The 25,538-nt window shown below is 36.0% G+C and overlaps 1 protein-coding gene and 1 non-coding gene across 3 annotated transcripts in view; one reads left to right on the top strand and one right to left on the bottom strand.

The window, feature by feature from the left end:
- Nucleotides 1-25,538, top strand: part of OLFM3 (olfactomedin 3) — a 192,884-nt gene that overhangs the window by 126,326 nt on the left and 41,020 nt on the right. The window contains exon 1 of one of the 2 annotated variants that reach the window (XM_009247258.3): nucleotides 21,018-21,306. The exons of the other annotated variant lie outside the window; for it this stretch is intronic. Within the exon in view, the coding sequence (XP_009245533.1) occupies nucleotides 21,178-21,306 (129 nt within the window). The 5' untranslated portion in view covers nucleotides 21,018-21,177. Of the gene's footprint in view, nucleotides 1-21,017; nucleotides 21,307-25,538 lie in introns of those variants that run through there. 2 annotated transcript variants of the gene reach the window in all.
- Nucleotides 7,896-8,002, bottom strand: LOC112131131 (U6 spliceosomal RNA). The gene has a single exon (XR_002913277.2). It is a non-coding gene; the product is annotated as a U6 spliceosomal RNA (small nuclear RNA).

Consider the following 25,538-nt stretch of genomic DNA (forward strand, 5'->3'; position numbering starts at 1 on the left):
TTAAATAACTTTCTTTAAATCAAACAGTTGTTGGGTAGTAGAGGCAGAATTCACATCTAGGTATGGCTAATCGTGGAGTACAAGGTCTTCATCACTGAGTTATTCTGACCTAATGGGATAAATAATTGTGAAATTCACCCTGCCTCAGAAAACAGAAAACTGTCTAATATGGAAACAACTGGTTTGGGGTATAGTATTCTAGTCTAGATTGACTTTGGAATAGTAGAGAAAACTGTCTAATATGGAAACAACAGGTTTGGGTGTAGTATTCCAGTCTAGATTGACTTTGGAATAGTATTCTAGTCTAGATTGACTTTATAAACATTGTGTGGTGGACAAGGAACGTAACAATCCTTGAGTTCTCCATATTAAGAACATTAAGAACAATTAAGATACTAAGAACATGACACCATTGTAATATTGAAAACGCAGTCTATAATATTTACGTTAGTGATGAGGTTCTTATAGCAAAATGCTTTAGTCTTAGAAGATCACAAAGGATAGAATTACTAGTAAAGATTATCTCCAGATTTGATAAGTAAATCAGAGGTTCAACTTTTCCTGTTACATTGCTGTGCAACAGTGGTCATGTTTTTAGCCTTCCTTGGCCACACCAATTACTCATCATTAAAATAAGTATAGCAATGCAAATTGACCACCAAAGCCTGTTTAATGTATAGGCAATATAACTGATCGTAAGAGGTTGTAAAGTCATGTGCTGTTTAAATGTAGTATCATAATGCTGTCCCCATTGACTGCACCATAAAGGTGCAGACCAGTAAGTCACTATTGTCCATGTCAGCAATGAGCCAAGTGTTTGGGGTTTAAATAATGGCTGTATCCTCTGACTCCATTAAAATATAATATTTCTGCTCTTCTCTCAGGCACAACATGTAGTAAAACCAATAAATATTTTAAATCATACACACATAAAACTTGAAATTAGAGATGTTACATTCCATTACCAAGTCATACTTACTATTTATATTTTAAAAACCTGCAAATATTAGAATAAAGGATAAGTGATGTTACATATTGCATTTAAATTATTACCCAAATTGCAAACATTTTTATGTAGAATGCATATGTAAAAACAGTAATATGAGCAGATGAATGCTTATTTAAGTAATTTACTGCATTTATATTAAGTACTATTAAATGTTCTTTAATTTTCTATGTTCTTTCATAGCTATTTTTTAAATTAACATTAACCGGATTTTAAAATGCACATTACATTCCTAATATACCTTGACATTTAACAAATTACTTATGCTTTTATGAAGCAAGCATTTAAATTAAGGTGCTAATCACTGAAGCTAAAAAAGACGTGGCATTATGTATTTTTAGAATTTTATCATCTATTGATTCAACACATAAATTGCAGTGTTTGAACAATAATATTAAAGATATTTTATTTTGGTAAAACTAAAATAGAATGGATATATTTAAAGCAGTTTTATTTGATTTAATACCAACTCAAAAATACATTTTATTCAAAATGATTCAACTAAAATAAAAAAGTAGTGTTCTTTTAATTCCAATAGAGCAATTACATTTTAATGTAGAAATAATTATATCATATTTATTTATATTACCAAACATAGTGTTTCCTTAAAAACATTTGGCTGAAGAAAACAACTTTCTGGAAATTCGAGACATTTTATTTCAGCTGGCTGTATTTTAAATATACAAATGAATGGTCATTAGTGCTCTACATATTGATATATTCCTTCAGCTGATGAAATATGATTGCTGTTTTCTCTTCTGTATGCATTTGGAAAGGCAAACAGCTTTGTTGCATATAATGAAAATCACTGGCCTAACTTTCTCTTTAAGAAGGATTCTGACCAAATAAACACTCAACCAAATAGCTATGCTGTGTAAATTCATTAAGATGTTAATACAAATTCTTTATTTTCCTTTTTAAAGCGAATCTAGTAGAGTTAAATGTTATATAATTTTATGGTTACATAATTTTGACCTCATAGTCCTTGAATTTGCTAACTCTGAGCCAATGTGGGCATTACCAGACTTTGAATGATAGCACTACAGCCAGTGTCTCCCAGGACTTGTCCAGGCTGTGACTTTCTGGGGCTATTGGATATGCTAGGATAGATACTAATGATTGTAGCGTAAGAAGTGGTTATTTGGTACATTGGCACAAAGCACTGCTGAATGACCTGCTGCTGATTTGAAGGAATCAATGTGTCTTTACTTTCTATTCCAATATCCTCCCACATGTGGAGTAATATCACATACTTGGAGAAGCTACCAGAATATGAAACAGCATTTAAAAACATTATAAAAGAAGAAGTAAATGCTTAGGGGTCTGCAGTGTAGATTGAATTCTACTCTGGGCTTGTGCTAATAGCTAGATTGCTTTTGCAGGTATAAAGATTGAAAAGGCATAGCCTTATTGGAAGGTAGACTGACTTTGAAAGTAAGCCTGAAGGATCAAAAATGCCATTATATTCTCTCATGACAATCTTACTAAATCAACTTCATTTTAAGGATTGGCCAGGTCTGTTCCAATTAGGAGCACTGCTGATAAATCAGCCTGGTGCAGGGGGCTCCATAATGCTTAAAACTGGAGCAGGGAAGACAGAATAAGCAAGAAACCACACAGAAAGTCCATGGTACAAATGGCTGAGGGAAACCAAAGTGAATTCTACATAAGGAGGAGACAGAAATACTAATCAGCTTTGAAGGTCTGAGCCAAGAAATTGAAGCCAAGGAGTTAAGCTAAAGCAAATTACTTTTGCACCAACCTAACAGATAAAACCAAATGGAATGGGCTAAGAAGTCATTAAGATGAGGGCAGAAATGGGAGAATCCTGAGAAACTGTTATTATGGGCCTGTTTGTGGTAGTGTGGCCTGTCTTAAAAGCCTTGAACAGGGAGATAAAAATATCTTTTCAGCCATTAACTTTTCACATTCAGTGAGACATATTGGCACTGGTATTGAAGTTGACCACAAATGTTTGAGGTAAAGGATTTACAGCCATTGAGATGAGTGAAGTTCAGAGGACCCCAGCCTCACAAAACCCCCTCAACCACACTTTCTCTTGGTCTGTTCTGGTTGGGAGACTCCTGATCATGGTGCTAATAAAATGCAAAGTACACATTCCTCGAGAAAACCTCATGCTTTCCAAAATCATGCATTATAAACAAGAAGGGTTATGGCATACCCCTCAAACCTATACAATTTTGTTAGAGAATTTAAAAAAAACAGTAACTGTGTTACATACTAACACAGCTAAAAAAAAAAACATTTTATATTGCTAATAAATAAAAATACTTCAGTAAATACTGTTTAGGGTCTTAACTTTCAAGTTGAAGATTACTTGACAAAAATGGATGTAAGGACAGATTGAGGTAGCTGAGCTACAGAGACAAGAGAAAAGGCACAATTAGGGAGTAACACAGGCAACACATGTCCAAATCAAGTCAAGAAAATAACCGTAGGCAAATTATCATTGTGTAAAGGACCACGTAACTGCAGCTTGCTGCTTTCAGCTATGACAATACACTTTGCTTGTTATTTTTCGTATAAAATATTAAAGATTTTGGAAAAAAAAAGCATATGAACCAGAACAAATTCACATTATACTGACATCACTCCCCAATTAACCAATTGCATATGAGCTAATTCAGTAACACCTGAAGTTGTTAGGAGAGTTAGGAGAAGGGAGAGTGGGCTAAATTTGAAACTAAAGTTCACAGCCCTGAAGCAGAAGAGAAGAGGCACTGGCGCCCTCTAAGCTGTTTTCCCCAAGGCGTCTCAGCCCATTTCTGAAGCATCAAGTTGCTCAGAGATCCATCCTATGAGACAATTGTCTGGGAGCCAATAGCAATTAGGGATAGTAAATCTTTAATGAGATTTAAGAATATATCTTAAATCATTATGTGCAGTGATGAGGAAATTTTAATTCGATTTATCACTGAGATATATATTATCATAATTGAAAAATAACCATGTCCTCTGCAATGGAACCTCACTTTAGCAGACAGCGTTTGTTGGCTTAGAATAAAAATGTTTTCTTTGTGTCAGTTATATAACCACAATTCTTCATGAAAAAAATAATATATTTAAATTGTGATAATTTTCCTAATACTATAAGGAAAAATATATTGACATTTTTACAAATAAACCTCCTTACTTTCCTGATCTAGGCTCATCACACAAACCTAGAATGTTTCAGAGTATATCATTCTGTACTGAGTCTAGTAAGATTAACCAGCAAGAATGTGTCCAGATGAGAATAACCAGGAAGGGGGAAGCTCTGAAAGCATATCGTAAGAGAAATGGTCAAAACTCTGGGCCATATTCTTTGTTAAAACATACAAGTTGAAGTAGCTTGATATTTGAAGGGCTGTTATGTAGCAGAAAGAAGTAAATCTTGGCTGGTGCAGCAGAAAGCAGAACTCAGACAATGAATGGAGTATGAGTATAGCAAGGACTTATTCATGATTGGAAATATCCAATATCAAAAGCAGCTACTGGCCAGGCACACTGGCTTATGCCTATAATCCCAGCACTTTGGGAAGAGAAGGCAGGCGGATCCAAGGCAGGTGGATCACTTGAGTCCAGGAGTTCGAGACCAGCATGGCCAACATGGTGAAACCCCGTATCTACTAAAAAATACAAAAAGTAACCAAGTGTGATGGCTCATGCCTGTAATCCCAGCTACTTGGGAGGCTGAGGCATGAGAATTGCTTCACCCTGGGAGGCGGAGGTTACAATGAGCTGACAGAGCAACACTCCGTCTCAAAAAAAAAATAAAAAACAAAAAACAAACAAACAAACAAAGCAACTAATTACATAGGATTTATTTTTACCAATACTGAAGGTAGTCAACTTGAAAAATCAATGTATCAGGGATTTTCAAAGGGCATTACAACACTGAGTGAAATCTGTACAAGATCATATTCATGCCATATTTTTAATGTTCTAAACTTTTACTTCTGATCATTTTGGAATAGTATATGTATTGCAATGCTTCCTCATGGTCATTTGGTTATATGAGTGTTTCTGAAATTTGGTTGCATATCAAAATCAGGAGCTTTCGAAGAGTGCAAATACATATTTCCTTGTAAGCCTGTTTATTGAATCACATTTTTGGTGAGGTGGGATCAGGAAATCAGTATTATCAAAGGCAACAGGTGATTGTGCTGCATCTAGACTCCTCTTGAAAGAATTGGGTATCTAAGGTCATGAGAATGAATTTCTCCCTTTATTGGCTAGTTAAGTTTTCAGAATTGTGCTTTTCAGTAACTAAAGTTTAGTTATTTTAAGTCAGCATCCTGTCTTATTATGGGACATTTATTTGTGAAAGTACAGCTAAACAACAATAGTAAGAGTAACAATTGCTTATAAGATAAGCACTGTGCTCAGTACTTCATGTACATTGCTTCATTTTATTTGTACAAGCCTATGAGGTCAGCCTCTCAATACTGCTTTTGCTACTTTACCAAAGGATGTAACACTGAGACACTTTGTTCTCTAAAATCATAGACTATTAGAAACTTTGCCGTTTGAAATCAGATCAGTAAAAATGGAACAACCTACACTTGTCTGGAAGATTTGAGTCACTGACACCAAGAAACAGCCTCAATTTTCAACCCAGGTGCAAAATTTCAGATAACGGTTTTTCAGATACAATATTCAACATGTATCTTAACTTTGGAGTTTCCAAAGAAACAGAATCCAGAGTCCACTTCTTAACTCTGGCCTGATGTTAATCTCTTTACTTTGAGCCTTGCTTATTTTTAGCACTATCAAGATTCTTCTTTATTTAAGTATGCCTAAACACCATTTTCCCCCAATCCTATTTTTAACCCTGTTTCTTCCTTTTTCTGATAGGAGGCTCCATGCTTCTGCTGTGCAATCTCCCTTCATACAACAAATTAATAAACCTAACTTCGTTGAACTATAAGTATGTCTTTGGTGTACCTTGTCAGGTGGGCTTCATCAGTAGATATTATAATCTCTAATTTGAAAATTAGTAAAATGAAGTTCAGAAAAATAATTAATTTACACAGGATCACACAGTAAGTGACAAACCTGGCATTCCAACCCAGGTCTACATGACTTCAAAGCCCATGCTCTTAACACTATGCATAGAGTCAGAGAATGTTGAAGCTTCAAAAGAAACTAAGACATGCCATGCTGCTAACTTCACATGGACAGTAAGACTAGAATTCCGTTATCATGACCTTCCTATCCACTGTCATATGGGAATAGCTTTATCTTTGTTCAGCTGCCAATCAGCAACTGTTCAGGCTTTCCCTTTTCCCTGAACCTTCTATGGTGTTTCCTGAATACTCAGGCCTCACTGAGACAGTAGTAACATAGATACTATAAACACTGGTAATGTCTAGGCAGCAGCCAGTAATGCAGTTATCTTCTGATCATCTTTCTGACAGACAAAAGTATAATCAAATCTCTGGGCACAGTGGCTCACGCCTGTAATCCCAGCACTTTGGGAGGCCAGGGTGGCCAAATCACTTGAGGTCAGGAGTTCCATACCAGCCTTGCTAATATTGTGAAACCCTGTCTCTACTAAAAATACAAAAATTGTCCAGGTGCGGTGGTGGGCGCCTGTAGTCCCAGCTACTCAGGTGGCCAAGGCAGGAGAATCGCTTGAACCCGGGAAGCAGAGGTTGCAGTGAGCCGAGATCGCACCACTGCACACCAACCTGGGCAACAGAGCAAGAATGTGTCTCAAAAAAAAAAACAAAAAAAAAGGAAGTACAATCAAATCAAACTATTTCATTTCAGATTTCTGTAGCTGCTGAGAACACAATGCATTAACTCTTCTGCATGTAGTTAGTAGAATCCTTCCCTAAAATGAGTGAATTATGTGAAAGCATGATCCTTCTTTTTCTTTTCTACCTATATCAAAAAGTCAGAGCATATGGGTGACTGGCTATTATGTTTAAGCCTCTAGACAACCCTGAGTTAAAGTTATCAAAGTATGTGTTATCCAAGCCATCAGAAATATTCACTAATTATACGGCCACTTATTTAATGAATTACCTCTCAATCCCACTAAAGTATCCCTTATTGCCTAACAGTGGAATCCTTCTTGAGCCACTGATTTTTGGATATTATGACTACCTAATGCTATTTATTATAAATATGATGGAAGTTAATATCATGTAAAAACACATACATGAGTTCATGAAGTTGATGGAAGTGTTATGAGAGAACTGGTCTGACCAAATACAAAGGGATTACTAAAGAGTAGCTGGAAGATACACATCCTTTAATGATTGAAGAGAAAATTTATGGGACGGACTCTTCAAAAGACAATGATATGGATATCAAAAGAATAAGAGAGGCTCTGAAAAAATTATGGAATTCCTTGAAGAGTTTTGCAAAAACAAATTTCTTTATGATTGTGGAATGAAACTAAATAATGAGATTGTCAAAATAATTGCATAAACACACACATATATGAATTAAGACTTTGTTATTCATGCTGAGTTAACATGCAGTTGCAAATATATCCTCATGATAAGGATAAGATTATTTTTATTTTTTTAGTTCAAGATAAATTTTTAACTACAGCTTTTATTTACTTCTAAGAAATGTTGGTACCTATTTAAAGTGGATTACTTTTAAATGTTTTCTGTTAACAACTAGCTCTGGATGACAAGAACTCTGGACCCCCTTTCTTGATAAGAAGCATGTGTGTGCCTCTGGGCACTCCTCACTCTCACTTCTCTTACATAGCTGTCCTTTCCCCCAACCCCACTTTGGTTGTGCCTCCTTATTGTCTACACACATCAGCACTTCACTTAATTCCACGGTCTCTGAGCTGGCTTCCATGGCTCCTTCTACTCAAAGAGTGTTTTGTTTACCAGCTCCTTCTGCATCATCTGGGAGCTTGTTAAAAATGCAGAATCTCAGACTGTATTCCCAATTTCTTGGGCAGGGGCCACACTAACCTTCCCTGTATCATTTCCATTTTAGTATATGTGCTGTTCAACCGAGCACTCTATTCCCAACTTCTGAAGCAAAATCTACATTTTCACAAGATTCTCAAGTGATTCATTTGCACCTTAATGTTTAAGAAGCACTGGCCTAGACAATTCTTAAACACTTTCTGTAATATAGGTTGAGTTTTCCTAATTTGAAAATCTACATCTGAAATGCTCCAAAATCCAAAACATTTTGAATACCAACATGACGCTCAAAGGAAATGATCATTGGAGCATTTTGGATTTTGGATTTTTGGATTAGAAATGCTCAATCAGTAAGTATAATGCAAATATTGTGAAATCCAAAGCACTTCTGTCCCCAAGCATTTCAAATAAGGGACATTTAACTTGTATTGTATTTTGTGAAATATAGAGGTCGCTTTTGTCTTGTTTTTCTCTCTTGTCTTTGCATCTAATTATTCACAAAATCCTGTGTGATGTGCCTAGCCAATGTCTTATTCTTCCCCAGTCTTTCTGTTATTTCTTATGCTTACATTGAAATGGCCGCCTAAGTACTCTCTCAGCTAGCATTCTCACTCCTTTCCCACTCCCTAATATTTATTGCATCTTTTCTGAATGATATTCCTCTAAATAACAAACTGGTTTGGTATCATCAGTTTCTTCCTGAGACTCTGTAAAGACATAGTGGTAGCAATGTTTAATCTTCTCTTTGGAGAGCTACATGTTTCTGCTACCTTTTTTTTCCTGCTACCTTTCCAACTCTATTTCCTCTCTTCCTTCGCCCTATCATGCATTTTTCACTGCCCCCACTGCAAGCTACTCAGATCTCTTAAATAACATGGGATTTTTCACACTTCAAAAATGAGTTTTCACATGCTGTCACCAGTGTTGAAATGGCCTTTCCTTCCTGATTTTCTTGGGAAATTTATTGAAGCCATGGAATCCACCATCCCTCTGAAGCCTCCTCTATCCCACCCAAATGGAATTAATCACTAACAGTTTATGACTGTATTAGTCTGTTCCGCATTGCTATAAAGAACTACCTGAGACTGGGTAATTTATAAAGAAAAGAGGTTTAATTAACTCACAGTTCTTCAGGCTGTACAGGAAGCATGGCTGGGGAGGCCTCAGAGAACTTACAATTACAGTAGAAGGCAGAGGGAAAGCAGGCGCATCTTACATGGCTGGCACAGAAGGAAGAGAGTGAAGAGGGAGGTGCTACATGCTTTTAAACAACCATATCTCGTGAGAACTCACTCACAGTCACAAGAACAGCAAGGGGGAAATTCACCTCATGATTCAATCACCTCCCGATTCAATCACCTCCCACCAGGCCCCTCCTCCAACATTGGGAATTACAATTTGATATGAGATTTGGGCAGGGACACAAATCCAAACCATATCAATGACCCATTGCACATTGTACACATTATGGGTCCCATTATATTGAAATTGTACTTACAGCTATATTTCTTTCTTGTTCCTGTCAGTATCCCACTAGAATGGGAGATCTTGAGTCAGAGTGAATTGCATTAGTTCCTGATCTCCAGCATTTAGTCTCTAGCATATAGAAGATGATCAATAAATCCTTCCTGAATGCATAAATGCAGGTTTCATGTTTCACTGGAAACAGACCTTGCTCCTCAAATAATTCTACATATATTTTTGGTAGAAAAATATTAACTAACTTATATGGATATTTTAATAGATATTAATACACATATTATTGAAAGGGAAAATATATGAGAGAAAATTTTTTTTATCATTGACATATTTATTAACCATTCCTGTAAGAAAAAGCTATTAATGAGGTTCACATGAATAATATACTATGATTATTAAACACCAGTTATGAGGAGTTTCCAGTTTTAAGATCAATAACTTCTTGAAAACCTTATGGATTACAATAAAATGTAAATTGTGACCTACACATGCATTTTCAATGTTCAGATAAGAAAAAAGTTGTTTTGTTTTGTTTTAAAACAGTGTTAAATGAGTGGAGAGGTAAATCAAAAGTTCCAAATATGAAGTGCAAAATATTACAATGATCTGTGCTTAAATTGCAGCCATGCGGCCTAGGTAATGGTTAAAAATGAGAACACATCAAAATTACCTGGGGAATTCTTGGAAACCATGCTTAAATCCTACTTCAGTGCAGAACACCTAGAAAGGACTCAATAAAGTTTGGTGAAAGTGAAAGAGAAGAAAGGAGAAAATACGGAAGGAAGAAAGGGAGACAAAGAGGTAGAAAAGAAGGAAAGACAGATGAAAGTAAGAATGTAAGAGAAGGAAGGCAGGGAGAGAGAAGGGGAAAGGAGAGCATAGGGAGGGGGTGGAATGCTTTGCAAAGCTGATCCATTTTCAATAAGGTAAATATATTAACACTCCTCACATTATAATGTTTATATAATGTTTATATTCCTCTTTGCAGAGACCTGACAAGAAGCCTCTATACTAGATTTACAGTTTTAGCTCTGTGCATTATGACTCATTATGTGTAAATGTATAATCCAACTTGCTTGTTGGATAATTTTGTTTGTAATTTTGAATCTATTTTCTTGATAATGCAAGGTTCTCCAAGAACTCAGATATTTCTACGTGTCTGTTGTACTTCTCAAGGAAAATACTGTTTTCCTGACAACGGTTACTTCCTTTTCACAGTCTCTTTACATTCAGTAGCCGTATATTATGTTCTAGGTAAATATCACTGTTTTATTTTATTAATGAAAAGAGAGATGAAAATGTAAAGTACTAGGGCAACTGATGTACATTGACAAAGAAAGAGCTAACATATATAAATGTCTTTTGGAGTATAGGACCAAGATCCCTATGACTTACATTTTATTTTGTGTTCAGGGCCCATAGTAAATTTTACTGTCAGTTTCTCTGAGTGAACTAGAAATTTAGATCTGAATTTATAAAACTAACTCAAGCATTATCTTTTCCACTGTGATCTTTCCTGACCATTACACTATGTGGTACTAATTCCCTCTTCTTTTTCTCCTCCATTATATCCCTATAGGTACTTACAAGTGTGGAACTATTTGAATCCAATATACATAATCACTTGTATTCTGTTACAATCCCAGTTTGATGAAATATTCAAAAGAGAAGGCTATATCATATTAATCTTAAATTTTCAGAATAGTAAATAATAGACCAGTGCCTTTAAAGGTCAGTGAGAGAGACATAACATACTTCTGTTTATGTTTTTCTGACAACAGAAAATAATACATAATCAAGCTGGAAAATGTGGAGAGAACAAAAAAATATTAAGTAGCAGAAAAAAATCAGCTATTTAATTTCAATAATAAGAGACAACCTTTACCAACATTTTTTTCCTTTACTTATCTATTGCTAAGTTCAGACATAAGTCACTGGTCTCTTTTCAGATGATTATTTGCAAAGGGAGTTGTTTTTAAATTGAGTTACTTATGTCCTCCTGAAACAGTTTTTATAAGGTTAAAAGTGTTTAATTGCATTGAAGCCAAAAAGGGCAATTTAATGAAGTAAAGGCTTTATACCGCTTCATCTATGTGGTGGTTATTTTAATGAACCAGCCTTAACTGTTTCCGTCAACCTCTCATAAAACTGTATAACTCTTAGGATGCTTTCGGTGATAAATAGTGCCTGACTTATTTCAACACCAGATCTTTAGAGGTTTATATTTAACTGTATTTGTCTGCCCAGAGCTTTCAAAACACAAAATAACCTTTACTACACATATTGATGAGAGGACAATGATGACAAACAGTGTAACTATGCTGTTACATAAAACCCTACTCTGCAGATCTCCTATTTGCATGAATTTGTTAAAAAGCAGGCTACAGATGTAATCTTTCATACTTTGATGTTTGGGGTTGTTTACTACCACCAGATTTTTGGTACCTGCTAAACATACATTTTATATGCCATGAGGGAGATAAGCTTTATGAAACAACTCATAACAACTTTTCAGAAAATTGCACATTTGAAGATCCAATTTTGTTCTTTCACACAACCACTGAAACAGTCTCCTTTCTGATCACCAGGCAATTTCCCAATCTCTTTAAAATTTCTCTTTCTAAACAATTTCTTCCAGAAAAGCTTTTGGCAATAATTTAACACTTCAGTCTGCCCTAGTGAGTTGGGTGAATTAGAAAAGTCTGAAAATAGATTGCAGTGAAAATAAAGCAGGGGGACCAAGCCCTTACCTGAGTGTCAATGACTCCCTGATGAGAGCTTTGCTCCATCACATTCAAAGATAAACTCAATAAGTGAAGACATGTTGCTTTTAGTTTTTGTGCTTAGCTTTTAGCACTCTGATAGAGCATGCAAATAACTAACCTATAATGCTTCACCCACATAATTCTAATTATTTTAAAAAGACAAAATTTGAAATCAATGTTGGCTATTTTTTTGCATAACTATGAGGTGAGTGTGTGTATGAGACACAGTGAGATAGCATAACTAATGATACACTATCTGGGATCTGACTATGGGTGTTCATATACTGGCCCTGTCATTTATTAGCTGTGTGACCTCAGCTAACATATTTCACCTCTCAGTGTCTCAGTTCCTTAACTATAAACTGGTTACAATAACAATACTACCTCATCAGGTTTGTCTGAGGATTAAACAACTTCATACACGTAAAGTTCTTAGAATAGTGCCTGGATGACAGGCTTAAATAAGAAAGCTTCTCAATAAAACATAAGACAGGCACATTTTATATACTTTCTAGAATGTTTGAAGTCAATCCATATGAACAAACCATATTAGAAAGATGAATATTTAAACTCTAAAGATAAACTTTTATATTGTTAATTTACTCCAAAGTTTGATGAACTTTGCTTCTTTGTCACTAACATTTGTGCTTATGCTTTCTTCCATGAAGATAGGTAGAAGATGCATATATTTCTTTTGCATAGTGATGGCAAACATTGATTGAGCACTGATCATGTTCCAGGCCCTGTAACAGGGCTTTCTATGTAGCAGTTTATTTTATCCTCAAAAATACCAACGAGTATCTCTTATTATCCCCAACTTACACACAAGAACACCACAGCTCTGGGAGGTCACATGGCTAGTCATCTACTAGTGCCAGAACAGGGAGTGAAAGGGTACATGTGAGACTGCAGGGATAAAGACTGAGCTCTTGTGAGTGGCGCTATATCAGAAAGGGGCTACGTAGGAAATTCTGTTTAATATCTTTATTTCCTATTTGAAGAACCTAAGCCCCAAAACAAGGTAGTGACTAAGCTGAAGGTTTCTGTCACACCACTCTGCATTCTTCATTTTTATTTCTGGACTAATCCTGGATTTATATTTTCCCACTTCTTCAATTTTGAGTAGAAAGAGAAAAAAAAAACATGTTTGCCCTGAATATATTTCTCTCCCACACATCCATTTTTTCTCCTTTGAAGTAGCAACAACAGCTGCCAACGGAGGATCCCCCAGGCTTATAGAGCATCAGTCAGCTTCACAGATGAAGGCAAAGACGAGAAGACAGAAATCCTTGCTTTAAAGAACTTTGCAAATGTTTTCCATTCTAAATTCATTCTTTCATTAGTGAGTACTTTTAAGACAATATTGAACCCTCAAGGCAAAAATGACAAAGCACTGATTCTAGGACCTGCAAGTGGTCCCTAATTGGTTGCCAAGGGCCAAATTGAAGGAGATTTGGGTGAAAGGAGACTCAGATCTCTATCTTCTCTAAACCATTTTTTTTTAAATCTGTCTTTTCTTTTTAAATTTTATCATATTTATTGAGGGTGTACAACATGATACTTGATATAAATATAGATAGTGAAATGGTTTTTTAAAAATATTCTCTACATACCATACAGTCCCTTCTACCACCCCTACGCTATTAGAGAAAAATTTGGCTAGCCAAAAGCAAGAAGAAGAAAAGATTGCTTCCATATTTATGTAGGGTTCCAGTGACCTGTGAAGCTTATCAACAGAAGACAGAATCAAAGTTGGAGTTAGTACTTCTTGGCTTAGACCAAAAGTGCTTGCATTCTACATGTAAAAAATGGAAGGAAAAAATACATGTAACTATAAGCATAATGTTTCAGTACTTTTCACTATCCATTACCCACATATAGGTCCATCATGCACACGTAAAAACATACATGCAAAACACAATACTGGAATATATTATACTGGTTTGTTTTGCAAGAATAGGCTCTACTGTGTATTCACACTACAAATGGTTTCCTTTTTAATCTGAGAGCAGGCCAGAAATTAAATAGTAACATATTCATTTATCCATTTCTCTCATAAATATTTATTGTGAAACTACTGTGTGCTAAACACTCTTCTAGGCTAAGAATACCCCAGTAAAGAAACCAAGAATCATTTCTCCCTCATGGAGCTTGATTTCTAGTGGAGAAAACATAATAAGCAAGATGTATAAATATATAGCATGCTACCTAGTTCTAAGGAGAAAAAAAGTAAAGCAGCAAAAGACAATATAAAGCAACCAGGTGACAAGAGTAGACATTTTAGATAGTGTGGCCAGAAAAGATCTTATGAGAGATGATCTTGGGAGGAAGGAGAAAAAGAAGTGAGAAGATATTTGAGAGATTGTAATTCCACAAGAGAAGGGCAAGTGCAAAGGCCCTAAAGTGAAAGATTGCCTTGCATCTCTGAGAAACAGCCAGGGGGCCAGAGTGGCTCCAGTGGAGTTAACAAAGGGGAGAGCTAAAAGAAATGAAATCAGAGCGATAAGAGGAGGCCAGATCATGTAGAACTTTATAGTGCAAGCCAAATATTTTGACCTTCACCATGAGAAAGACGGGAATCTAGGCATTGGAATAACATAATTTGATTTATATTTTAACAAGATAATGTTGGTGTGCAGCAGTAACAAATGGGCTGAAGTGATACAAAGTCAATAACTCATGACTTTTGTAACAATCCAGAAAAAAGACAATGGAGGCTTGAAGGAGCACAGTGGCAGCGGGGATGGTGCAAAATACTTGAATGTTGGATATATGTTGAGAGTAGACACTAGCTGGCTGAATTGATCAGAGATGTGGAGGAAAAGACATGAAGATTGAAACAACTTTTTGGCCTGAGCAACTTAACCATAGTGTTGCCAATTAACTGAAATGGGAAGATTGCAGGAATGGCTGCATGTGTATTTTTGTTGTTGTTTATTTATTTGGTGTATTTTTGTTTTGCTTTCTTTTCTGGGGTTGGGGGAGCCATAACAGGATCTCACTTTTTCAATGTGCTAAATTTAAGATGTCTATTAAACATTGAAGTGGAGATGTCAAGTAGATAATTGGATATGCAGTTCTGAATTGATAGGAGAGATCCGCTGGGAAAAAATGAATTTGGGAATCATTAGCGTATAGATGAGGAAGAATCAGCAAAGGACACTAAGAAAGAGAGGTCATAAAATTGGAGGAAGACTAGTGAGTGTGGCATCCTGGAAGCCAAGTGAAAAAATTATTTCAAAAAGGAGAAAGTAAATTCTCATGAATGCTGCCCATAGGTTAACAAAGTTGGGGACTGAGAATTGACTGCTAGATTAGCAATCTAGGGGTCACAGGTAGCCTGATGAAAGCAGTGTCAGCAGAGTGGAGAAGTGTAAACAAAAATGCAATTAGGAAGACAGAAATTGAAGATGGTGAGTATAAACAATTCTTTCAAGAGGGTATGCTGTAAAGGGAGAGTGAGAAATGGTGGAATTCCTGGAGAGAAAATAAGATCAAGAAAGTTTGTTTGTTTGTTTGCATTTAAAGTAGGAAAAGTGTGGTGGTATTAGTGATGCTGGGAATGATCTGCTAAAGAGGGAAAATTTATTGACGTTGGAAAAAGAGGAAATAAGAGTTGTCTTTGAGTAGGTGAGAGAGATATAACCTAGGGCTGTCTACTCAAAGGGTGGGCCAAGAATTGCAGCATCAGCATCATCTGGGAGCTTGTTAGAAAAGCAAACTATTTTGTCCTGTCCTAAAGCTAAATCAGACTCAGGTGAGACCTGGAAATTTGGGTCTTAACAGGCTTGCAAGTAATTCTTATGCATGATTGTCCAAAACAACTGATTTATTGCACAGAGGAGAGGTCTGCCTTATCTAGGAACACAGTCAATGTATCCATGGCAACGAAAAGGAAGGTACACTATGTGGGCACAGGTGAGGAAGTAAGCAGATACGGTAGTGGGACCTTATGGAAGTTTTCTAGTAGTTACCTCGACTTTTCAATGAAGAGGGAAGCAAAAATAGCAATCAGTCCCTTTCCTCTACTTTGAATTGGACTATTAGCCCCAGAGCCACAGACTGATGGTGTCATGCAGCAAAGTCGTATTATTCTCTTCACCCAAGGTGACTGAATTGCAAGACAGCATATACTCCAAGCGCCACTCAGCTACCCCTTTGCAAAGCTGCAAAACTTTCCACCTTCTCTAGGCCTGATTGTTCCTTCAGCTGGTCTGTTCCTTTTGGCTGGCTCAAATCATGGTATTTCTTGTCAAAAATAGGGTTGCCATTTATTTTGCATTTGACATACTATAGACACTTTCAAAATATGTCATCTCATTCAGTCTCTCAAATAACCATTTCACATTGGTACTTCTATCTTCATTTTACAGATAATAAAATGGAGACTGAGAGACTGACTTAGTCAACGGTATCTTTCTAGTAAGTGGAAGAATCTGGAAGACTATCCACTAAACTGCTTTTAAGGTGCCAAAGGGGGCGGAGAGCTGTTTATGTACCTGGTCACTCTCAAACCACACCCCATCCAGGGTATCCAGCATTCCCCAAGTGATTTCAACACAAGTACTCTGTCTTCCACCTTCTTCTATTTTATGTTACTCTTCCTATTTTTCCTACTTAATTTGCTAATGAGAGCCCACTGTTTTTTTCTAGAGGTCACTCTGGTTTAATCAGTCAATACAGTTCATTTTTCGATGTTCTACCCAATTGCTGTCCTCCTTCTTATCTCTTTTTTTCTTCTCCTCTTCCTTCTTCAATAATTTCTTCAGCCCCATATTTATACCTTTACAACTATATCTAATAAGCCACTTTCCCCTCTGCCTGAAGCCATTTACAAATTTAAATTTTGTTTTAAATAATAAAAATAAAGTATGAGTACACTATTTCTTCTTAAAGCTTTTACTGTTTAGCAAGCAACCTAAGTCTCTTCTCATTTTACCTAAAGTCAAACTTTTAGGTCACAATTACCTCATTAACTGTTTATTTTCTACCATATTTTATGTGGTCATCAGGTTTTTTTCATATACTTGATTTTTCTTTTTTTTCTTTTTTTTATTATACTTTAAGTTCTAGGGTACACGTGCACAATGTGCAGGTTTGTGTATACATGTGCCATGTTGGTGTGCTGCACCTGTTAACTCGTCATTTACATTACGTATATCTCCTAGTGCTATCCCTCCCCCCTCCCCCCACCCCACGACAAGCCCCGATGCGTGATGTTCCCCTTCCTGTGTCCAAGTGTTCTCATTGTTCAATTCCCACTTATGAGTGAGAACACACGGTGTTTGGTTTTCTGTCCTTGCGATAGTTTGCTCAGAATGATGGTTTCCAGCTTCATCCATGTCCTTACAAAGGATTGATTTTTCATATCCACCTAGGGTGTATCTTCTAGAAACCTTCCCACATGTACTATACATACAGTCCCAAACTAGGAAATATATATTATTATATGTCTGTGTAGGGTCATTAAAACAACATTTAACTTTTGTTCTACAAATAAAAGAAAAAAATAAAATTCTAATGACAGAACATGCCAATATTATGTAAATTACCTATGAGTCATTCTCACTCAATATTTATTTGCTTATTTATTATTTACTATATAAGTCTATCATGAAATATACTCTCTGGGTAATAAAAAGGACAGGCTACTATAAAAAATCTAATGAATAAATATATTAATCAATAGCTTTCAGCATTCCATGAGCAATAATGCACACTTGTAGGTTATATAGTTATTGATCCACTATGAAATTCTACAAAGAAAATAAGTGTGTAGTCAGGTCACATTTTTTGTGAGATTACTAGATTTAGTAATATTTCACTATTTACTAGTGATAGAGAGAGTTTGGTTTGTTATTTTTAAGGACTGTATAAGTAATTAAGTTTATAGTTTACCATGAATTGAATAAATGAAAATCGTGGTAGTTTTAAAACTGCATTTTTAAGTTGACCATTTTTTTCATACATGTAGGACACATTATTCTCACTAGTCCATTAAGTTGTTGAGGCCTAGGGAAATTAATTCTTTTCTGAACTCTAGGTGTGGGGCACATTATCATCCAGTGACCCTCTGTAATACAGGTAATGCATATCAGCTGACAATAAATTCTATCTTCTTCATAAAGTTATGCTTCTACCTGTGTATCTTATTCTGATGATTGACACTCATCATCCAAACCCCAAAACTAAAAGTTTTCCCAGGTAATTTCCACTGCCTCACATTTATTCAGTCACTAAGGACTGCCAATTGTTGTGCAAACCTTTATGGAATTCATCCTTTTGAACCTCACTGACAGTTTATTATTTCAGGACCTCATCATCTCTTGCCCAAACTGTGAGACTATACCTCTAAGTGACCTTCCTGTCCCTGATATGCTTTCCAGTCTCTGCAGCCCCTGCCTGCCTATCCTGCGTCATAAAAATGACAAAGCAATGGTTCACAACATAAAACTAATGATCTTACTGCTTTGCTTTAAACTCTTGAATTACATACAAGATAAAGTCCAAACGCTTTTGGGTGACCCTGAAGCCCTCAGCTGGTCACAGCCAGCATTTCCAGCCTCATCTTATTGCCAGTGGTAATATCATTACCATTCACACTATGCTTGTGGAACTTCTGCAATTACTGGGTTGCTTGCCCTAAACACAGTCCGCTACTTCTAAATAGACTAATCCCTTCTCCCATTTGCAAACTAGGACTCAACTTTTCAAATGGATATCACTTACGTAGACTATGAGAGTACTGCAAACTACTTAGCTCTTTGCAAATTGCAGTTGTTTTAATTTCCCACAACTAATAATTATTGTAATTTGAGTTTTTCTACTTCAATGTGTATCATTTAAACCTGTTCTAAAAACAACACAGTTTAGCTTCTATGTTGTTCATAAACATCGCCGAATCATAAACTTTTACCATTGTTCTACTTCAATTCTTTAGTGTAGTAATTTGCATCTCTGGAAAATTACAAGAAGCATTCCATTTGTGTTGTTTTTCTCTATTTCTTCCTTTCTTTATAATTTGCGAATCAGAGCACTGTTTTCCCCTGATATTCAATCTTATATTCTTCTAAAAATGCTACTATTTTGTAGGCTGATAGTTCATTAATAAGTATAATTACCATCTGCTACCTCATTTCTTAAATTATCTAGTAATTATATGTATATTGTCTTTCAATTTTGGAAATTAAGCTCTTGAAAAGACACCCCCCCTTCTTTATTAAAGTAAGATAGAGTTCCAGGTGTATTTTTCAACATTAGATTTGTAAATCCACTTTGCTTTTTGTCATTAACACATTGTAATACTAATGTAAAATTTCACAGGGCTTGCTGCTAAGTTTAATACATAAAATATTGTGTCTTTATTGGTTTTTCATATGGCATGATTTTTGAAAGAATAGAAAAGTAATAATATTTGGTTTTGTGGGCACTGTGGTTAAAAAATAAGAGTTGATTAAAGTCATTTGGATATATTTTGAAAAAATAAAATGGCCTGGATTCTAAGCTAATAGTTGCAAGGAAGATTTGAGGAGTCTTTTAGCATCCACCCCATTTTAAAGCTGTTTTTGAAAGTAAAATATACACACACTATAAATATGTATCTCTTTCAATTTTATTAAGGACATTTTATTTATTTCTCCTGCCAAAACTATTTAATAAAAATATGTATCTTTGGCTGAAGATTCCAAATACAAACAAGTCCAGAATTCTCCTAAGAAATCGAAACAATATTTTTCCTTTTTGTAACCAATTTCTTTTCATTTAATTTTCATTCATCCATATATTGTTTTGTGTCCTCTCTTTATATTTTTATTTTAAAACACATATATTGGATAAGACAAAGACCTCTGATTTCTTTCATTTGGAAACTGAGATTTGGATGTGGGAAATTTATAGTATTTATGAAAACAATATAATAAAGTTACCAATAAACCCTGGATTCTATATACCACACTTGCTAATGGAATCTAATAAACAGATCATTGAATTTGAGAGCTGGAAGGGACCTTGGAGAGCATATTTTCCAACATCCTTATATTGTAGAAAAAACTGAAGCCAAGGAGTCTTGTCACTGGCCAGTCACATGGCTAACTAGAGGAGAACAAATACTAGATCCTCAGACTTCCTGAGTCCAAGTCCTGTGCCCTTTATACTAAATCACATGTTCTCTCAAGATACAGACTTTCCATATCAGTCCGTCATTCCTCACAAACTGAAAATAGAGTTAACTGAGTTTCCTGTGTGACTGAACACCTACGAAGCAAAGCCTTCATTCTCAAAAGCAAAACTGGAAACACGTATAAAATTTCTGTAACAGAAGTTTTTCTGCAAGGCTCTCTTTTCTCTTTTCTGTCTGTTCAGGTGTAAGATGCCTAAAGGTAATGTTTGCCACAAGCAGTAGCTATTAATCTTTGACTATATTTTTAAAGCAATGATGCTAATTTTAGGTTACTTTCTAAAAAAAAAATTATCTCCTACTCTCAATATGATCATCTGGAAAATTATTTGCAGATTTTATTTTCATGTTCTTCCTGAAAGCACTCTGTCCTTGCCCAGAGAAATCTGTAGATATTAAGTTTGGTGTTTGAAATGTGCACTTTGGCAGACCTCCATTTAAAGGTGTATTTTTTTTTTAATGAAAGATAAAGAGTAGCTGATTATTCTTACACAAACCCCAGAGGAAATGGATTCTGTTGACGGTAACTAACTAAAGTGGAGCTGGGAAAGCTCAAGTTTCCGCCTGCCTCCAACCTCTGCTCTCTGATAATTACCAACCAAGCCTATCAAGAATATTTTGTTTGATGATACAGCAAAATGTCTGGTAAGGGAGGAAAAAGAAGGGCAGGGCACTTCCCACGAGGATAGGGGAAGGAGGTTCCGTAAGCTTTCCTGGGTGATTAGAGCTGGGGAAGTTGATCTCTTTTCATGCTGTAGATGTGGCGCGCTGCAGTCACGCCTCCCGCTGCCAGCCCAGCACCGGGATCTTAATCAGTCACTATGAAAACTCATTAGCTCCACAGCAATGAGTCCTCCACTGCTGAAGCTTGGCGCTGTGCTTAGTACCATGGCAATGATCTCAAACTGGATGTCCCAAACTCTCCCATCCTTGGTGGGACTGAACACCACGAGGCTGTCGACTCCGGATACCTTAGTAAGTTACTGCGGTGGGTTTGGCCATCTTGAGAAGTGAGTGCATTTAGTGGGCTTTGTTTTGTAAATTGCAAAGGCTAAGATTTTGCGTCTCGCTTTACAGGTCAGCTTCAAAAATGTAGTGTCTATGTGGTAACTTTCATCATATTTATTTATTTACAAACACTTTATAGTTATACCCCAAAAATGGACTGCTTGAGAAATGAGCTATGAAAGAGAATACTAGAGTCATTAAATTCTTAAGGGTGAAAAGCTTTAACTATATTACTTCGAAGCTTGGGCAATTCTTAAAAATATGTATATATGTTTTGTTTCTTATTCTTTTACTTATTTTAATATCTGTAAAAATCTTCATAATTTTTCCCACAAAGTAAGCTACAAAGTATATTCTGTCAAATCTAGTTTTACTACAGCAGATTCTTCCTTGGAATGCAACGCCTGTGACTATTTGCAATGAATTCACTCAAAGAAACTAACATCTTTTAAGCATAAATGAATTAAAAAACTCGCCAATTTAAAGCCTGCCCAAAATTCCTTTAAGAAAGCTAAGAAACATGAGCAATAGAAAACTTACTTGATAAAAACATCTTCCTGTATTTTTAATATTTTATGAAGACTTCCTATCACAAGACTATCTTGTATAATCTTCATTCATCTAAAATTAATGGTTTTTTAATCCTCCCTACTTTCTAACAAAGTATTTCCTGATAGTTTGAAGCAAGGCTCAGTGAGCAACATGTTCGATATTTCAAAGAAAAATGAAAACTATTGTTTTTTGAAATAGAAATTTACAAATTCAAATTAAAGGAATTTCTTAGAAAATAATTCCTCTGCCCTGAAATAAAAGGTACCGAAGCAAAACCAGGGGCTTTCACTTTCATGTGGGTTACTCCAGTGGATCAGAAAAAGTCAGACATGGAAAGAAAAGTAGCCCTCCATTTCCAAGTGTTATTTGCAGTTACTAATAATAATCTATCAACCAATGTTACTTAACTGAGTATAGTCTGACCAAATAATTAAATAATTTTCCAGATTCTCCCAGTGCTTAAGGCACCAGCAGAGCACATACAAGCCACACTTTGACCTGCTTTTACACTTTCATTTCCCTTAGGTTACTTATGGAACCCCAGAGCCTCCATTGCTGAGATCCTCTTCCCTACCTGAATGAAGTGGCCTGGCAGGAAGGATGTAAAAGAGATTTGGAGTTATAAAGAAAGCAAGATAGACATCAATAAACAATTACAAAACATAAACTTATGTTATCTAATATTTACTGAGCCAACTTTTTTTTTCAATGTCGAAGTACCAGATTTCAACAACATCATTGTTGAATTAACTCTTGCAGGATAGTGAATGTAAACTGAGGTACTAATGAATGAGTTATATTTCAAACTTGGCACCTTGATTCTGACATGTATTTTTTTTATGTATATAGACATTGGCTTAGTGATTTTTTTTATTGTTGACTGATGAGAATTAAATTTCCAAAATTATACATGATTCTCTTAGGATTTCTAGTTATCTTGCAAGTAAATTAAATATCTTTACTTACTGATTGAAAAATATAAAGCATTGTTGTATGTATGTGTATGTTTTGACACAGACAATTCTTACTTTTGATTCCCCCCCTTTGCAAAAAAAAAAAAAAAAAAAAAAAAAGAAGAACAAAAACAGAAAATGTAGAAAAGGTTTCACTATGGCTACTGAAAATAAATCAGTAAATGGTATTCACTGGAATGGAGAAAACCTTTTTTAGATGTTTCTTTTTTTTTTTTAGGTATGCTTTACAGAAGAGCAATGTCTATGACATTTCCCTAATTATCCAAATGAGTGCTCATACTTTAAGATTCCCGTGGTGAAGAATGAATGCATCAGTATCTCTTAGACTAGGAACATAAAATGTTAATGCTAGAAAGGTGGAAAGGATCTTAGAAACCATCAAGCCAGTTATGTTCATACTATTTTTAGCAGCAGATTTTTTTTTTCAAATTAAATCTTATATGTGCTAAATAAATATTTTCGAATAAAACAAAATGAAAATTCAAAATATAAAAGAACTCATAGGTCAGATAATAAATGATTGGGAGAGGCATTTACTGGGCCTCCACCATGTGTTATCTCCCCACACAATCAACTCCTTGCCTCAGTCAAGATATCTCCTTAGAAATCTTAGGGCTCTCAAGAGTTTAGCTGGAAATATGACTGATCTAATTCAGCCTCATTATTCTACAAATGGGGAGACTAACTGGAAATATTTAAGCCACCAATCAGATTTCCCCCATGTGGTTAATGGCAGAGGCAAGTGTAGAACCAAGTTAGATGACTACCTCCCTACTCAACAAAGCTATTTCACCATTGCTTTTGCCAGTCATTGGTCCTCTTGGTCCCTGGTGCCCCACTAGGTTCTCACTACCCTGCTCAGATTGTTTCCATGTCCCTAGATTCTTCTTCTTTCCCTCATACACACCAACACCTTCATCCTTTAAAGTATATTTTCTCATCTCCTTGGCCTCACAGAATTGGAGAAAAGCTATACTCTCAACTATGTCATAACGATTCCCAAAGTTTTTGCATTTATAAAGAAGAAAAAAATCATCCATTCTTGGCATTTTAGGCATGTGGCAAAGCAGTGAAAGTGGTTCATTTGCTTAGGGGATTCTTCCTGCTGCCTCTCAAATAATTCCAAGGGACCCTTACTGCTGCTTCCACATGGAGGGCCAGCAAAACTCTTCCCTTAGAAGGAAGGGTTGACAGCTCCCTGGCTCAAGGTATTGTTGTAAGGTAGTAAACCAGCTCTTCTCATCAATTTTCTCACTCCATGTTCTCACTTTAAACAGTATGAATGGGATGAGTTTGCAATATACCACATGCACACGCACACGCACATGCACGCGTAGGTCTTGAAATCTGAATGTTCATGGAATATGCAGAGGTTAAAAAAATTAACATAAATACGATGGTTTAAGAAAAGGAGATTTACACAAATATGATCATAGTCCTTTTTTAAAATGATAGTTTCAGATGACCTGGAAAAAGAAAACCAGGAAAAATAGGGTTTAAATCATTAAATGGCAATTAAATCAATTTATGGCAGGTGCCTCTGAAACAGGGCACATTTGATTATCTCAAAAGCCGAAAGGGGTTTTAAAATTTCCAGGATGTTTTTATTAGTAAGTAGTTAAATACAGCACCTTATTAGGGGAATAAGCTCCCTCTTGTTTTTCTCAGAATCTTGAAACATTCCTTCATCCTTCTTGTTGGCCCTGTTTTCTTTCTTTTTTATTCCCCTTCCAATATAGGCACTGGGCCCATCAGCCTTTGGAAGCATTGGTTTCTGAGCAGAGGAAGCCTCAGCTCTCAGAAGGCTCAGGCTCCCTCTGGCGCGTCTCTTGAATGCAGAGTAACTTCCCCTAGAGGCTGAGCTTCTGAGAAATCCCTCACACTGTGGGCTTCACACCAGGAAGACCCTGGGAAAGAGCAATTAAAAAAGTTGAGGACATTCAGCAGACACCCGCTGTTCTCAAACAGTCAGCCCTACTGCTGTGGTGGGAAGAGGCCTCGAAGGAACCTGTGGGCTTGTCATTTGTTTTGGTACATTTTCAAAGGTCTAGCTGGCTTTTCCTCATGAATAACTACTTTGATGAGTTAGTCAATTTAAAGTTCTATAAAATGAGTAGAATACCCTGAAATGAACTGTCAATATCTTCTAAGCTTCTTAACCTCAATTAACCAATGTGTTTTAGTCCTGGATGAAGATATTTGATTTAACTGATTTTTATATGACTTTTTTCCCCCCAAGTTCTGTTTTTCTTCCCTAAACTCTTAGGTAATGCTCATTTCGTGATAGGGCAACTGAACAAATTAAGGAGGGAAGCCAGGTGAGAGAACAGAATGGCAAATCTTGATGGTGACAGAGAATATGATCATTGCTTTCTTATAGAAGAATCATCACATGAATAAGAGAGTAGATTTATTTTAGCTTAAGTGCTGAAGCAAAAGTAGGGCCAAAGAAGGAAACCGGCAGAGAGAGAAGTTCGGCTCATGCCCCCTGCTTTTCTTCAGTGGAGGGGGCTGCCTGTAAAGCAGTGAAATCCCTTTCATGCAGAGGTCGAATAGAAACACAAGGAGAATTTGTAGATGTTCCATTGTGTGGAAAGACATGGGACTAAATATGACTTCTAAGGACCTCCCTAAGTCTAAGTCGTTGTGATTTCCAAAGAGCATAAGCAGAGG

This window comes from Pongo abelii, chromosome 1 (assembly GCF_028885655.2).
Source record: "Pongo abelii isolate AG06213 chromosome 1, NHGRI_mPonAbe1-v2.0_pri, whole genome shotgun sequence".
Classification (NCBI taxonomy): Eukaryota; Metazoa; Chordata; class Mammalia; order Primates; family Hominidae; genus Pongo; species Pongo abelii.